Source organism: Pectinophora gossypiella, chromosome 2, assembly GCF_024362695.1.
Source record: "Pectinophora gossypiella chromosome 2, ilPecGoss1.1, whole genome shotgun sequence".
NCBI classification, from domain to species: Eukaryota; Metazoa; Arthropoda; class Insecta; order Lepidoptera; family Gelechiidae; genus Pectinophora; species Pectinophora gossypiella.
In genome coordinates this window covers 15,155,192-15,170,102 of record NC_065405.1, presented here as the reverse complement: position 1 = coordinate 15,170,102, position 14,911 = coordinate 15,155,192, and the positions used below count along the sequence as shown (strand labels likewise).

The 14,911-nt window shown below is 38.3% G+C and overlaps 1 protein-coding gene across 2 annotated transcripts in view; it reads left to right on the top strand.

Annotated features, from left to right (window-relative positions):
- Positions 1 to 175: 175 nt before the first annotated feature.
- The window catches only part of LOC126378426 (neurogenic protein big brain), a 117,133-nt gene continuing 102,397 nt past the window's right edge, over positions 176 to 14,911 (top strand). For both annotated transcript variants that reach the window (XM_050026794.1, XM_050026786.1), the window contains exon 1: positions 176 to 741. In XM_050026794.1, the coding sequence (XP_049882751.1) occupies positions 411 to 741 (331 nt within the window). In that variant the 5' untranslated portion in view covers positions 176 to 410. The remainder of the gene's footprint in view (positions 742 to 14,911) is intronic.

The following is a 14,911-nucleotide window of genomic DNA, read 5'->3' as shown; positions in this document are numbered from 1 at the left end:
TCCCGCAATATTTACGGGACATTGTAAATTATGTAGGTTACTATTTTTAAAATGAACCAGTTGAAATGACCGTCTAATTAAAGTTATTGTGTAATCAAGTCGGCTTCTAGGTACCAATGCAGTGCAGTGCATCCTCACCCCTTTGTTGCAGGTTGAGGGGGCGGGGGTGCGACGTAACAAGTGTCCCGGCCGGGATGCGTGGGGTGTTTCGCGCCATTCAGTCCCGTCCCATTCACGCCGCTGGTCGGACGGATCGCTCCGGATAGGGACGGCCCTCGCATCGCGTAGGCGGACTCACGGCCCTCGTTAAGACGTTTCGCGCGGTTTTTTTTTTGAATAATAATGTTCTTTTTTGTGTACTTTTAAATTATTATTTTTTATTGTCACTTTACTTTTTTATTTTTAATACAATGGGCGAGCAAACGTTCAATGTTTCCGATGACAATTTAGAACAACACATAGTGACTTTGTTTGAAAAGTTGGAGTGTTTACGGAATACGGCTAATCAGCAGAATGAGTGTTTGGCTGGTAAGGTGCCGGCTAGACTGGAGGTGCGGACTTTGTCGTTGTGGAAGGCAGTGGTGGCGGAATGTGCTGCGTCGTTTCTGTACGTGTTCATAGTGTGCGGCGCGGCAGGTGGAGCCGGGGTGGGAGCATCTGCCTCAGCTGTCTTACTGGCGACAGCTCTCGCTTCCGGCTGCGCCATCGCTACCCTCACGCTGTGCTTTGCTCACATATCTGGTAAGATACATCTGTCTTACCCACTTTAGATAAGTAATTATTTATAAAGACGTAACGATCACAGTCCTTTATAAAGTCGGTGAATCGAAATAAATTGTTCAATAATTACCTATTGTGTCTGGAAATCTGGGCCTAAAAGGATAAACTGGAAGAAATATTATTGTTAGAGATAAATGTACTTGTACCGTTTTATTTTGTCTTGTTAGGTAGGTAGGTACATAAACATTCCAATAGCGTAACTAATCTAAAGAAAGCAAAAGGTAATATTCTTTCAACATCTGCAATATGCATTTACAGGCAATGAATCACTGATGCGACTTAATTTGAGTCACATATCACATAAGCAGATGAGCATCAAGTAGAGAATGAACTTTGCTCCGATCTGACAAAATTACATCAAGACCAGTCGACCGTACACGACTTGCTTTGATAAGTCATAAAGTTTTTATGGACCAAGTTTAGATAGGTATTCCCCGTATAACATATCAGGTACTTACCTACAAATACTTACTACCTGTTTAGTTACTGATAGAATGAGAGACTTTCCAGGCTACGTTCCCCCCCCCCAAAAAAAAAATGGCGTTGTAAAAATTAACAGATGTTTAATCTTTTATCTTTGTTTTAAGGTATATATAAATGATAACTTTTTTATTACACCCAGGGACAATACATCTTCCACTCATTATTATTTTGATCAAAATACAGAGAAGCCATATAAGTAGGTAGCAATATAATTCTATGTATAGGTATATAATCTGATCCAAATAGGTATCAAGCTACAATTATTTTTATATATGCTTCTGTCATTTCTTATAGGGTAATTTTTGAATAATTACCTACGTAATTGAGTAATGAGAAAATAGGTAATTATTACGATAAATCTAGACAGCGCCATCTACATTAATTTTGGGGAACGAAGCTTGGAAAGTTCCTCATTCCAAGAACCCGAAAGTTAGCGTTTTGTAAAATTACAATCTAAATGGATTCAATATTCACTGGAGTTAGTAAGTGAAATTTATGATGATACTTTAGTAAATATTAAGGCTTATCTCATTCCTTTACTTAGAGCTATAAAAGGAGCTGGTGAACCGTTTACGAAAACAAGTTCATATAGAATTTCATCGCGTGTGCAGACAGACCACTTTATAAATTGCGAATACTTATACGGTTACTGTACTGTTGGCAGTTTTTATTTGAGAACAGCTGAGTAGTTTTGTAATACAAACCCTCTTGAAACGCTTTCCATATCATTTTTAAATTTCTAATTTGAATTTTGTCTGAAATCTGATTATAACACCGACAATATTATGGTCAGCACCCTCACTTTATGGCATTTTTTTAGTAACTTGTGGTAGCTGGTATCTTTAGCTCAGTTATAAACTTTTAAGGAAACCAGCTCATTAAGAATGTCACAACTTGTAAATCTATATAAGCACCTACTATTGTAATAATACAAAAATAAGGCTTTTAAGAAAAATAAAGACATTATTTTTATTATATTATTATTTGAATGTCGTTTCCATATCTCGGGACTATGGAATCCCGGACTTTAGGAAGGCGCGCGTGGGCCCTAAGCCAACACGTAGAGGCCCCTTAAGACAATTTAATCTAAACTATTATTAGGTAAGTACTATATAAAAATTTGCCGGTATGCAATATTAAGTGGACAGTTTTAAGAATAGCTTTTACGTCGCCAATTTTAAGTTGCTAAGCTTTGTAAAAGGAACAAGTAGTCCACGCACGTGTACTACCTGCTTTTTTTTTAAACGCAAGGTGCAAGAGCACGACCACATCCAGCCGGGTTGTCTAGAGGCCAATTAAAGTCCTGCCTTCATTGTGTAATTTATTCCCATCTAGTCGATGGCAAGGGATGAGTTACCGCCCGAACAGTGCAGATGTTCACAATTATCTGCTTTTTTTCAACAGGGGCTTGCGACTGGGAGGCGAAAGCATGCGTTTTTTCAATTTAACAAGTGGTTTTTATTTGAAACTGAGAAATGTGGTTAAATATAGATCCCCTACTCCTGATTGCGACTGTTAAGTTATGATTTGTATAATAATATCAGGTGGTTAATATTTTCGGAATTGTTTTGACTATGAGAGTTCCATCCAACAAGTAGGTAGGTATACGATTGAGCTACAAAAGTGTATGTATTGCCGTACATTTGTATGATTAATTTTGGATCTATTTGGAGGTCATACACCCGCCATTCTGATGGATACGTATCCTAGCAGTAAAAAGGCGCAAAAGTTAAGTAAAAAAGAATTTTATTACCAATCTTTTAGGCAGATACGATTAGAGTACAAGGAACAATTTGAACAAAAAAAGGAGCCAGTGTCCTTATTATTAAAAAGTTTTCACAACAGGAACATTCTCACATTGGGAACTTTCTCGAGAACGGCACATCACTGGTCCAGTAGCGGTCAATGAAATCAATTAAGTAACCTTGACACGTGGAACCTTTTGTTCGCAAAAATAGATTCAACTCGACAAGATATTAATAACCCTGTGCACAGGGCGACAAGTACAGGATGGCCGACCGGTTTTAGGCTGCGTTTCCATTGATGCGGAGATGAGCGGAGATGTGCAGGAATTGACCAATCACCGTGCGGGAGAGAGTGACAAAGCGTCTACGTTTTTCACTCTCTCGAACGCTGTGATTGGTCAAATCCGCACATCTCCGCTCATCTCCGCACAGCTCTGCGTCATTGGAAATGCAACCTTACGAAAATAATGCTGGAAACAAAATAGGTATTTTCTTTTTTAAATCATATTACTTTTCATTTATTTTTTTATGTCTTTATTTTTTTATTTTTGTGTTTGTTTTCGAATTCATGTTTGAATCATAAATGATCACGTGATCAACGGTGAAGGAAAACACGAGGTGTGTGACCTAACTGGCTGGTTTTCCCTTCGCGGGTTGGAAGGCCAGATAGGCAGTTGCTTCTGTCAACATAAACCTGACCTATCAAATCTTCACGTTAGGTAAGCGGACCCTGTGAAAAACGGGATAATACTAGGGAGATGTGTGATTTCTTTTTTTATGTCGTAAATTTCGACAGGGGGAATTTTATCCTTTCTTACATGATGGACTAATATTATTGGCGATAGGCTTGTCACCATAGGGTTCATCATTCCCATCTTAGAACATCGTAGGTACCTTTCATAATCAACGGTGCCACAAATTGTATTTGATTACATCAAATTCAAATTCGCAGGCAAATTCGAGGTAGCTAAAGTAAATAATTACTATGGCGATAGAACTTTAAACAGAGACTACCCTACATACAGAATAGTTTGCCTGAGAACAACCGTCTCGAACCAAATAAAAATAAATTAAAAAAAAACTTAAACAATACCTTTTAGACTTGTGGCCTGGCTAATTCATGATACTTATTATTTGGTTAATTTATGTGATACACTTATTATGATATACGTAAAAAATACTATTAGATATACATGTTATTATCAGAGACTCTTTCCTGCAGACAAACTGTTTAAACAGTTTTGCAGGGCATTGATAAATTGTATATTTAGTATTAAGATTTTAAGATCTAAATTTAAAAAAAAAGTGCCTGTGCCCTCCCCTTAAGGGATTACAGGCGTGAGTTTATGTTTTTAGTCGTTATGTAAAGTATGTTTTAAAATACATCCGCGGTTATAAAAATAACTGTCAGGCGACATTAAACCAGATTATAAACGGGAGATATAATATGTATAACACGTGGTGCACCCTTCACCCTTTTCTCCCCTCGTTATAAGTTTATGAGTGAGTTGGCTTCGGACAATGGCATTTTAAATTATATCATAATAATGACGATATCTCGCCTCTTCCGACACAATTGAGGTCTAATTTTCGCCTTGGGGTTGTATTACGAGACAAATTTAAAATGTCCCGCGTGCCGCCGTAATTTTCACTAATGGCTGGGCACGGACATCCCTACATTGAGGTCAGACGTTCGACTAATGCGGTCTGAATTTCAACCGATGCATTAATAATGTGGCTATAATTATGCAGCGCCGATTCTTTTATTGGTCGCAAACTTGTAACGATCAATATGCTACCGCCTAGATTTCGAGACACATACAAAATAGCTTTAAGGACTATTGGCTCTAAGACCACACACCTTCTATCTTTCTATCTACTCAGCCTATGTCCACCTACTGCTGGGTATAGGCCTCATCTCTTTCACGCCATCCTTTGCAAGATATACGTTATATCTAAATAACGACAACGTCATTTTATTATTAAAATACTTTTATGTCCTTACAAATTAATATTACTTTTAAAACATTGTAATAAAAAAATTTAAAAAATAACACTTGGCGTACCTAAATTGTTCAATAATTCAAGTGCCCATCTTCGTAATTATATACGTAACTGTAATTTAATTAAGCATTAATTACATTGTTCGTTAATTCGACGTAGACAAAAAGGGTCCGAAACGGCTTAGACAGATAAGCACTCTCTTTATTACGACAGCACGAGTCTTTATTAATATTAGGAAGCTTTAACCGCTTTCCTGTAGCTCTCGTTTTGCTTTTTTTTAACGTTCGTTGTATGAGCAATAATGGTATTCATTAATAGAGGGATTTGTCAATGCGGCACTCAGGATGTGGTTGTCTTAGTCTTTTTACTTTCACACGGGTTTTGTGTCCCGTATTTGTAGCACTGAGCCGTCATAGGGTTAAGTTGGCTTTTAAATTGATTAGAATGCGCATTTATTTGCTAAACTAAAATATGTTTTTTTATAAATTTAAGTTTAAGATGGTGTCTGCAGGATTCAGCACCATTGTGCACTGATTAAGATTATTTAGATTTTAATGGTTTTCTTTCCATTTTTCACAATAAAAGTCACTAATAAGTATAAAAGAGTACCTACTTACGCAACTTAGATCCACTTACTTTTAGGTGGAGACTTGTAATTAGCCTTTAGTTAATGTCTACTAATTATTTTAAGAAATTATTTATGGCCGTGGGCCTTCTTCAAATAAATAAGTAAATATTTTTTCATCAACAAGAGTAGGTAGTACTTATACAGGGTGGGCGTTAGTGACATCGTAACGAAAACTTTGAGGTATGATTCGTTACGATGTCACTTACACCCTGTATATACTTACAGGATGATGACCCTTTTTATTACACGCAGGCACAATTACATCTTCTACCCATTGTTGACAACCCAACAAATTTACTTTTTTATAATATTTTAATATGGCAATTCTGTGTCTCCCTCTCTGCTACGAACTTTTAGAAGGAAGACATTGTGCTCCTCAATTAATTAACAATAAATTAATTATTAACAGTAACAATCAGTGCGTGTTATTGAAGTAGTGCATTAGTGGACCCACAACAGTGCGACAATATAATAAATACAAGTTCGGTGCACCTAGTACCGTACATATGGTCCTTCGAGCCGGATATGAACCAGCGACCTATGGATCTACTATGTACGGTACTAGGTGCACCGAACTTGTATTTATTATATTGTCGCACTGTTGTGGGTCCACTAATGCACTACTTCAATAACACGCACTGATTGTTACTGTTAATAATTAATTTATTGTTAATTAATTGAGGAGCACAATGGTGCTAATTCCTGTAAATACCATCTAATTTTATTTTAAGTTATATCTGTCCTTTTCTTATCCGCCGAAAAGGAAAGGGACGGGTAATCGACAAGCATAAAATTTATGGAACACACGTCAATTTTAAGCACAAATCTAAACCAACCGTCTAAAAATTTTACGTCAGTCAATAACCCGACACATTAATTTACTCATTCTTCCTAAAATTAAGAGCTGTGAATCATCCGTCCCTTTCCTTTTCGACGGATACGAAAATGACGGATATAACCTAAAATAAAATTAGGCGGTGTCTGCAGGAATCGGGGCCAATGTCTTCGTTCTAAAAGTTCGTAGCAGAGAGAGAGACACAGAATTGCCATATTAAAATATTATAAAAAAGTAAATTTGTTGGGTTGTCAACACCCATTATTATTCTGATCAAAATAAAGAGAAGCAATATAGGTAGCAACATAATTTTATATAATGTGATCCAAATTCATTGCATTTTTCAATGATCTGGTTGACAGTATGTAGGTGGTCTGTAGTTGAAAAAGATGGACGAAAGCCTGCCTGCTCCACTGGTTGATGAGAATCCAGCGTTCCTGCGATACGGTTTTCTATGACTTTAATGAAGGTTTTATAAATATGGGAAATTAAACTGATTGGACGGTAGTTATTGATGTCTGTTTTGCTGCCCTTCTTATGCAGTATAGTAATATTAGAATGGCAAAAAAGTTTTGGAATTTTTCCGGTATATAAAATGCTATTAAATAAATTGGTTAGGTGGGGAAGCAATATGGGTTTTCCTATTTTAAGAACCTCTGTGCTGACATCATCTTCGCCGGGGCTTCTGCTGTTTTTCAAGCTTGCTAAAGCTCTTACGACTTCTTGGCCTGTGATTGGGAAAATGTCGCCAGGGCACGAGTATTCAATGGATGGTGTTGGAAGGGGAGAGTTACTAGAATATAAACACTTGTAGAACTCAGTACATATTGATGTGATTTTATCACGACGGCTGTGTGTATTGCCGTAAACCTCTCTATCTGGCGTTCGTGGATTACTCCAAGGCCTTCGATAGTCTCAATCACTCAGCGATATTCTCAGCTCTTCGCAATCAAAATATTGAAGACACCTATATAAAGCTTTTGGAGTTAATCTACACGAACAGCACAGCCTCTATAAGGCTCCAATCACAGGGTCCTATATTTAGAATAGAAAAGGGCGTGAAGCAGGGTGACCCCCTTTCCCCAAAACTGTTCACATGTACCCTGGAGGAAATTTTCAGAAAGCTGGCGGATTTGTGGGAGACGAGAGGAATTGTCATCCAAGGGAAAAGATTAACCAATCTTCGGTTTGCCGATGACATAGTACTCTTTGCGCCTACATCAGTCGAGCTCGAACAGATGCTTCAAGACCTTAGCACAGCGAGCCTGGGGGTTGGGCTTGCGATGAACAGGTCGAAGACTCAGATTATGACCAACAGCACAAAACGTAGGGTCAAGGTTGATGGGCAAGAAATACATTATGTCGATGAATACATCTACTTGGGCCAGATAGTCTCTTTCCAAAACCGGCAAGAAAAAGAGATCGATCGCCGTATCGAAAATGCGTGGAAGAGCTATTGGTCGATGAAACACCTAATGAAAGGGGATCTTCCCATTTCATTAAAGCGAAAGCTCATCGACATGTGTATTCTGCCCATCCTAACTTACGGTGCCCAGACCTGGTCATTGACGGAACGTCAAAAGTCCAAGCTCAAGGTCTGCCAAAGAGCGATTGAGCGTAGTGTGTTAGGTGTCAAACGAATTGATCGAGTCCGAAACACAACACTGCGTTCAAAAACGGGAATCGCTGATGTGGGACGGGAAGCCGCAAAACTCAAATGGAATTGGGCCGGACATGTTTGTCGCATGCACCCTGAGCGGTGGGCACGGATCGTCACGCATTGGGTGCCTCATGACGGATACAGGCGTCGTGGCAGACCTCGAAAGAGATGGCGTGACGACTTGGACGCTTGCCGGAGGGACTGGCCGGAATACGCACAGGACCGCGAAAAATGGAAAGAGGAAGGGGAGGCCTTTGCCCAGCAGTGGGATCTTGTAGGCTAGATTAGATTAGATTAGATAGTGATCCAAATATCAAGCAACAATATTTTTTATATTTGCTTCTGCCATTAAATTGTATTTTGGAATAATTATTTACTTATTTACCCGAGTAATGAGAAAATAGGTAATTATCACGTTAAAGCTGTACAACGCCATCTATATTGTTTTTGGTGAACGTAGCCTGGAGAGTCATTGACAGAGGAAAACACCTCTTTAACCTTAATTTCTTTCATTTTTGTAATTGTTTCCATAAATATAATACATAATTGCACACGTACATGCGTTAGTGGAAACTGCTTAAAGCATGATAGCAGTTTCTGAACCCAAGACAACATTTAAGTCGTAGGGCTAACGCAAACACTCACACAGATACACACAAACACACACACACTAATATATACACATACACACAAACCCAATTAACATACAAAATGCATGTTTATTTGTTCTTATTTAAGCACAGTTTATTGTCAAATAAATTCAGTTTAACAATGGTCTGCCTAAACCGATGTTATAAAAGATGTAATTGCTGAACACTGCTTCCTGAGATACAGGTCTCCTAGTTCAGGTAGCAGGGTTATACTTCTGTAGCATTTGTGTGTCCTAGCTGTAGTACCCAATGTTGTGTCGATCTTTTTCTATGACAATAAACAATTATTTTTATTTTTTTTATATACGACGGAACCCTGGCCTCCAAGTCACAAGTTTTCCACTTAGTTTGGAAGTCAGTGGACCATGCTTTGTACCATGTTCCAATTAAAAATAAGCTCAATTTACTAAACATTGTTACTGTAACTGTTGGCAATAAACTATTTATTTATTTATTTACCTATCCAATTAGCTTCATGTTTGTGGTCACAAAGCCCGTAGGTAGATAGAGATAAGGGAGTTATTCCTGAAATGCGTAGGTAGGAATCTCGAATCTCCAGGCTCTTCGCAAATACGCCCACGCGTTATGAGTAGTGTGAGGTGTATACCAAGGATTGTTGACCTGTAGCACAACCCGGAAGTGGCGATAATAATGATTCTGATTGTAATAATGGAAGCCGTGGTAACGCTTGCCTCTCACTTTGAGGTCGCAGGCTCGAATCCAGTAAACCAATAAACCAATGATTGTCGAATTTCTTTTCGAATTCACGTTTGGATCATAAAATTTGTTGCCAGCATTATTTACGCAAATAATCCTGGAAACAAAATTCTTTTTTAATTCATATTATTTTTTTATGTGATTATTTGTTTATTTTTGTTTGGTTTCGAATTCATATTTGGATCATAAATGATCACATGTTCAGCGGTGAAGGAAAACATCGTGAGGAAACCCACATTCCCGAGAAATGCATTTTCGGAGGTATGTGACCTAAGCTGTATTGGGCTGGTTTTCTCTTCGCGGGTTCTTTTATGTTTTTAGTACACTAATATCATATTCTAAAACTTTACATGAGTTATTTTTATATCAACTTGAGCCACAGATGAATAAATAGGTAGTGAGGTACCTGCTAACTTTCCATCTAATATTTGTGTTAGTTGATTTGCATGATTATCAAATAAATATTTGCTAAATAGAATTTATTTTGTAGATAATTTATTTAACGAAATGAATATTTTTACTGTGTTTTAATCACTACGTGACCAGACTACGCTCTGCTATGAATATTACAATTTATCTTTGAAGGACGTCTGGAGTTCGGAATTTAATTTTAAATATTTATTTGATTTATAAAATCGAGATTTCTCAAATCCAATTTTTGCCTATAATGACAATTTAAATATAAACAAAGGGTGTCGTTGGTAGGCCCAAGGGAGTTTTAACAAAATCAGGAAGCTATGGCGGGTGGTGCCTTGCGATCAGAATAGCAAACGACGGGTGGTGGTGGTTAGTATGCTACCAGGGTAGACACGGGGGCGTACCCAGAAATAGGGAAAATAAATGGAAAGAATTACCCAGGGATTTGGCTTCTTAACGGTTGTAACAATAAAATATGAAATATGTCGGATATGCTTGTTTATCATTTAATGATAAGCTTTTTTTTTACTTAATATCATTTTTAAATATTTTATTTTAACATAATAAGAATGCGGTTTTTTGTCTGTGTATTACAAGACTCGAAACACGGGCGGCCATGATTGAGCTTCGTGTGACGTCACATTTAACAAGATAATTTTTTCATTGTTGTGGTTTACCCCGAAGGGTAAAGCGAAGGGAACTATGCCCATACATTTCTTGATGATTAATGAAATGATGAAAGGTGATGACGATGAATGATGAAACCTAACCCACCCTCGGAGCAGACTCCTACTCCAATCGATTCTGCTCCGCACCGCCCAAATCCCCTGGTAGTTGCGGCTTCCGAGTACATTCCGCTTAGGGACGGTACTGAAAAGTATCGGCGTCCGAAGGACGTAATATACGATCCCGACGACCCGATCACTCTAGCCATAGAGGCAGCCAATCAGCTCGCGACACCAAACACTTCAGGTCCCCGATACCGACCCCGCCGGCGTGGTCGACGATTTCCCTCATTCAGCGCTTATCGCTATCGACCCACTAGGGTCGATTAATTCTTTCAAATATTTTTCCTCTCAGACGACGCCCTGAGCCGAGGTTCGCGCCCAACTGGGCACCCTCAGGCCTGTTGTCTTAAACGTTGTACCGGGTGAGAGCCTTCAGCGCTCCCCATTTGTCCGGCCAAGTAGTTAATGCCATCTGCGGCAAATATACAATAAGTCACGTCAAAAAAAAAAAAACTCCTACTCCAAACCCTAATCGAATTAACTCAAAAGTCCACATAAACTTTCGAGTTATGAAGCGGCTTGTTGGCACGAAGCAAAAATAGATAGGAACACTGTGTTTTGAATATTCCGATATAATAACACTATCGCGAATGTTTTCCAACTAACTTAATGCGACCATTAACCACAAAACACCACTTCATATTAATTATTTAGTTTCAATGAAGAAAGCAACCGTCCCGTTCCCGCCAAAAAGCCTTCAAGTTATAAATGTTTGTCAGTTTCTTTGTTTATCCAAATGTAACGTCACTGGGAAGAATGTCACGTGACCAACCAAAATGTTTTCGCGCGAAATTTGAAATTAATGCAGAAAAATAGGTACGTTTTTTTCTATTATGTAACGCTTTTTCGAGAAAATAAAATATTTTAAGAGGTTTAAAATAAGCGATTGACGCGAGTGGGATGGCGCCCAGAGTAGTCTATTTCAAAGCCGTACTCCTCTCCTTCGCCTATGATACTGCGGGGCGGAAGGCAAGAGCCGCCACAGCCACTGGCACAAGCTAGCCCTCTCAGTCATAATCTTTATGACTAATGGATAGAAGACTCCCCTGAATCCATCTCTGGCTAGTTCCCGTGACAGGAATCCCGGAATCCCGGGAATACAGATATATGAGTGGATTAAAGGGTTTCAGAGCTATGAAGTATTAGAAATACTAACAGTTTTAGGGGACGTTTGGTAGTCGCGTCGCGTACGAGATATATCGACGGATGTTTTTTTAAGATGGCTGAATTTATGATAGGATTGAATGGTAGAGATGTGTGTTTGTAGGTTAAGTATATGAAGGTTCTTTTTATGTTTTTTGCTGTTTGTTTTAGGTATTGCTTTCACTCATATGATTGCTTTTTACCGACTTCAAAAAAGGAGGGGGTTTTCAATTCGATCGTGTATACTTTTTTTACATTTAGTTTCATAATGACAGTGGTGGCTCTAGCAACATATTCAGGTGGTGCGAGATCTCAAAGTGGCGATATTTGCGCATACATATAAAAATAAGTGCGCAATGCAAACAAATATCAAAAGGCAATATTGCTTTCTTAGATGAATTGATTTTAACCCCCCAGATTATATCGTCACTGAAAAGGCAAAATTACGTAAGCGCCACAATGCCATTTCAATAAAAAGCCGTTTAAAGTATTTTATTCGTTTTTTATCATAACTTTTTACCCATTTATCCAATTTAGATGACGTCAACGTAAGTTTACATTGTTTTTTCAATTTCTATGTCTAGCAATAGATATCATAAGATGGACTACTATTTTAGGTTATTTTGGCGCTTATGTAATTTTGCCTTTCCAGTGACGATAATGATGTTCACTTGTTTTGGCAGCGAAACAACGGTAGATAGGTACCAATCGTATTTAGTGAATACATACAGGATTGGTAGAGTTACAAGGGCTTTGAAGATAGCGTCGTGTGTGCAGTCAGTCACTTATAGGGCTTATTACCATGGTAACCACCCGCGACCTTGACGCATCTACCCTGTCGGCTAGGTAGGTGTAATACGCCCTTATGACATGTGAAGGGCGGCAGTAGTTTAAGAGTTGTCAAACTAAAATTAGGGTAAGTTTGTGCCCGCCCGAATAGGAACACTCCAGGCTTCGTTCACCAAAAACAATATAGTGTATTTATTTTTATATGTATAATTATATGTATAATTAATATTTAATATTTAATTTGATTGTTAACTAACCTAGTAAGTAAGTGCATTGTTACTAACAAATTATGGATGTATTATCCGAAATAAATTGTTTTGAATTTAATTGAATAAGTATTCCCATGCTGCACTATCCCGCTATATTACATAATATTCAATATCTCCTATACTTAAAGGTTGCCTGGAAGAGATTGCTACTTAGCAATAAGGCCGCCTATTGTACTAATTCTATTTCTCTTTTGTTTTGTATTTGTTTTTTCCTGTTTGTGCAATAAAGTATTTGTTATGTTATGTTATGTTATAGATGGCGTTGTACAGATTTAACGTGATAATTACCTATTTTCTCATTACTCGGGCACATAATTATTCCAAAATACAATTTATTCTGTTTTCATCAAGAATTTCCGGTCGGAAAAATTTTAGTTTTATTTTGATTATTTTCAGTTTCATACTTTTGCGACGGAAAATTCCACTTCATCCACTTCTGTACAGCGCCATCTTGTATTTATTTTAGGGAACGTAGCCTGGATAGTCCCCCAATCACAAGTCACTTCATTACGGATTTGACCGCAGAAATAAATAAACAAAGACGATAAAACAAGACAGCACTATATGATAACTAAAGTAATTAATATTGTTTGAGCTAGACGAACTAGACTGCCTTGGTAAACAAGATTACGGCCAATAAAATATCCGTTCCCAATTTCATCTAACATCCAACATAATACGGGAATCGATACTAATTTCAGCCAAATATAGATATGAGCTTGTCTACACTGTATTTGAAAAAAGAACGGTTTCGCGCCGATCGATTGTAATATTTAAAAAAAAGATACGGCAAAGTCACGAGTCTGGTATTTGTGGTAGACATGTCATAAGAAGACCAGGTATACTCAATAGTGACAAGTAATAGTAATTAAATACATTAGTCAGTAATTCACTTAATTTTCAATAACAAAATTTACGTCCTAGGAATGATGGAGATACCAATTTAATGGTAACTCAGTGGTAACACTTACATCATCAGGTCTGCCAACCATTGCCCAATGGCTCAAATTAGCTTCCAAACGTTTTTTCGATTCTGCTCCGCACCACCCAAATCCCCTGGTAGTTGCGGCTTTCGAATACATCCCGCTTAGGGACGGTACTGAAAAGTATCGGCGTCCGAAGGACGTAATATACGATCCCGACGACCCGATTACTCTAGCCATAGAGGCAGCCAATCAGCTCGCGACACCAAACACTTCAGGACCCCGATACCGACCCCGCCGGCGTGGTCGACGATTTCCCTCAATCAGCGCTTATCGCTATCGACCCGCTGGGGTCGATTAATTCTTTCAAATATTTTTCCTCTCAGACGACGCCCTGAGCCGAGGTTCGCGCCCAACTGGGCACCCTCAGGCCTGTTGTCTTAAACGTTGTACCGGGTGAGAGCCTTCAGCGCTCCCCATTTGTCCGGCCAAGTAGTTAATGCCATCTGCGGCAAATCTACAATAAGTCACGTCAAAAAAAAAAAAAAAAAACTTACATCATCAAAGGGCTAGCAATGGCGGCTTGTCATAGGAGTGAGCATACCTGGTTTTCTTATGCCATGTTTAAAAGTAAGTAGAACTGACTGCTTTTCTTTTTCAAATTGTTCTTACTTGTACTCCGGTTTATTTGCCTAAAGCTCTTTTACCTAACTTTTGCGTCTATTTACTGCTGGGAAAAATATTTCCGGATACGACACATCATTAGATATAGACGTGAAATAATGTGGGCTTCTAGGCCCTTGTCTACCCAGCGTATGAGAATCCATGTCCCGAGAGTCGAATTTTCAATCATAAAAATGAATGGCTTTATAACGAGACCCGCACCGTCCATTTGTGCGTGAAATATTAAATAAAATTGAATTTACAAAGTCCGTTCCTCGTGGTTTAAACCTGCAGAATGCTACCCTTTAACTCTTTACTGCCTTATTTACATACGTATCTACATACCGAGTGCATATTTTATTTTACATAACAAGCAGACGAACATTTTATGAAGAGGCTTTTCTGATCTAATTACCT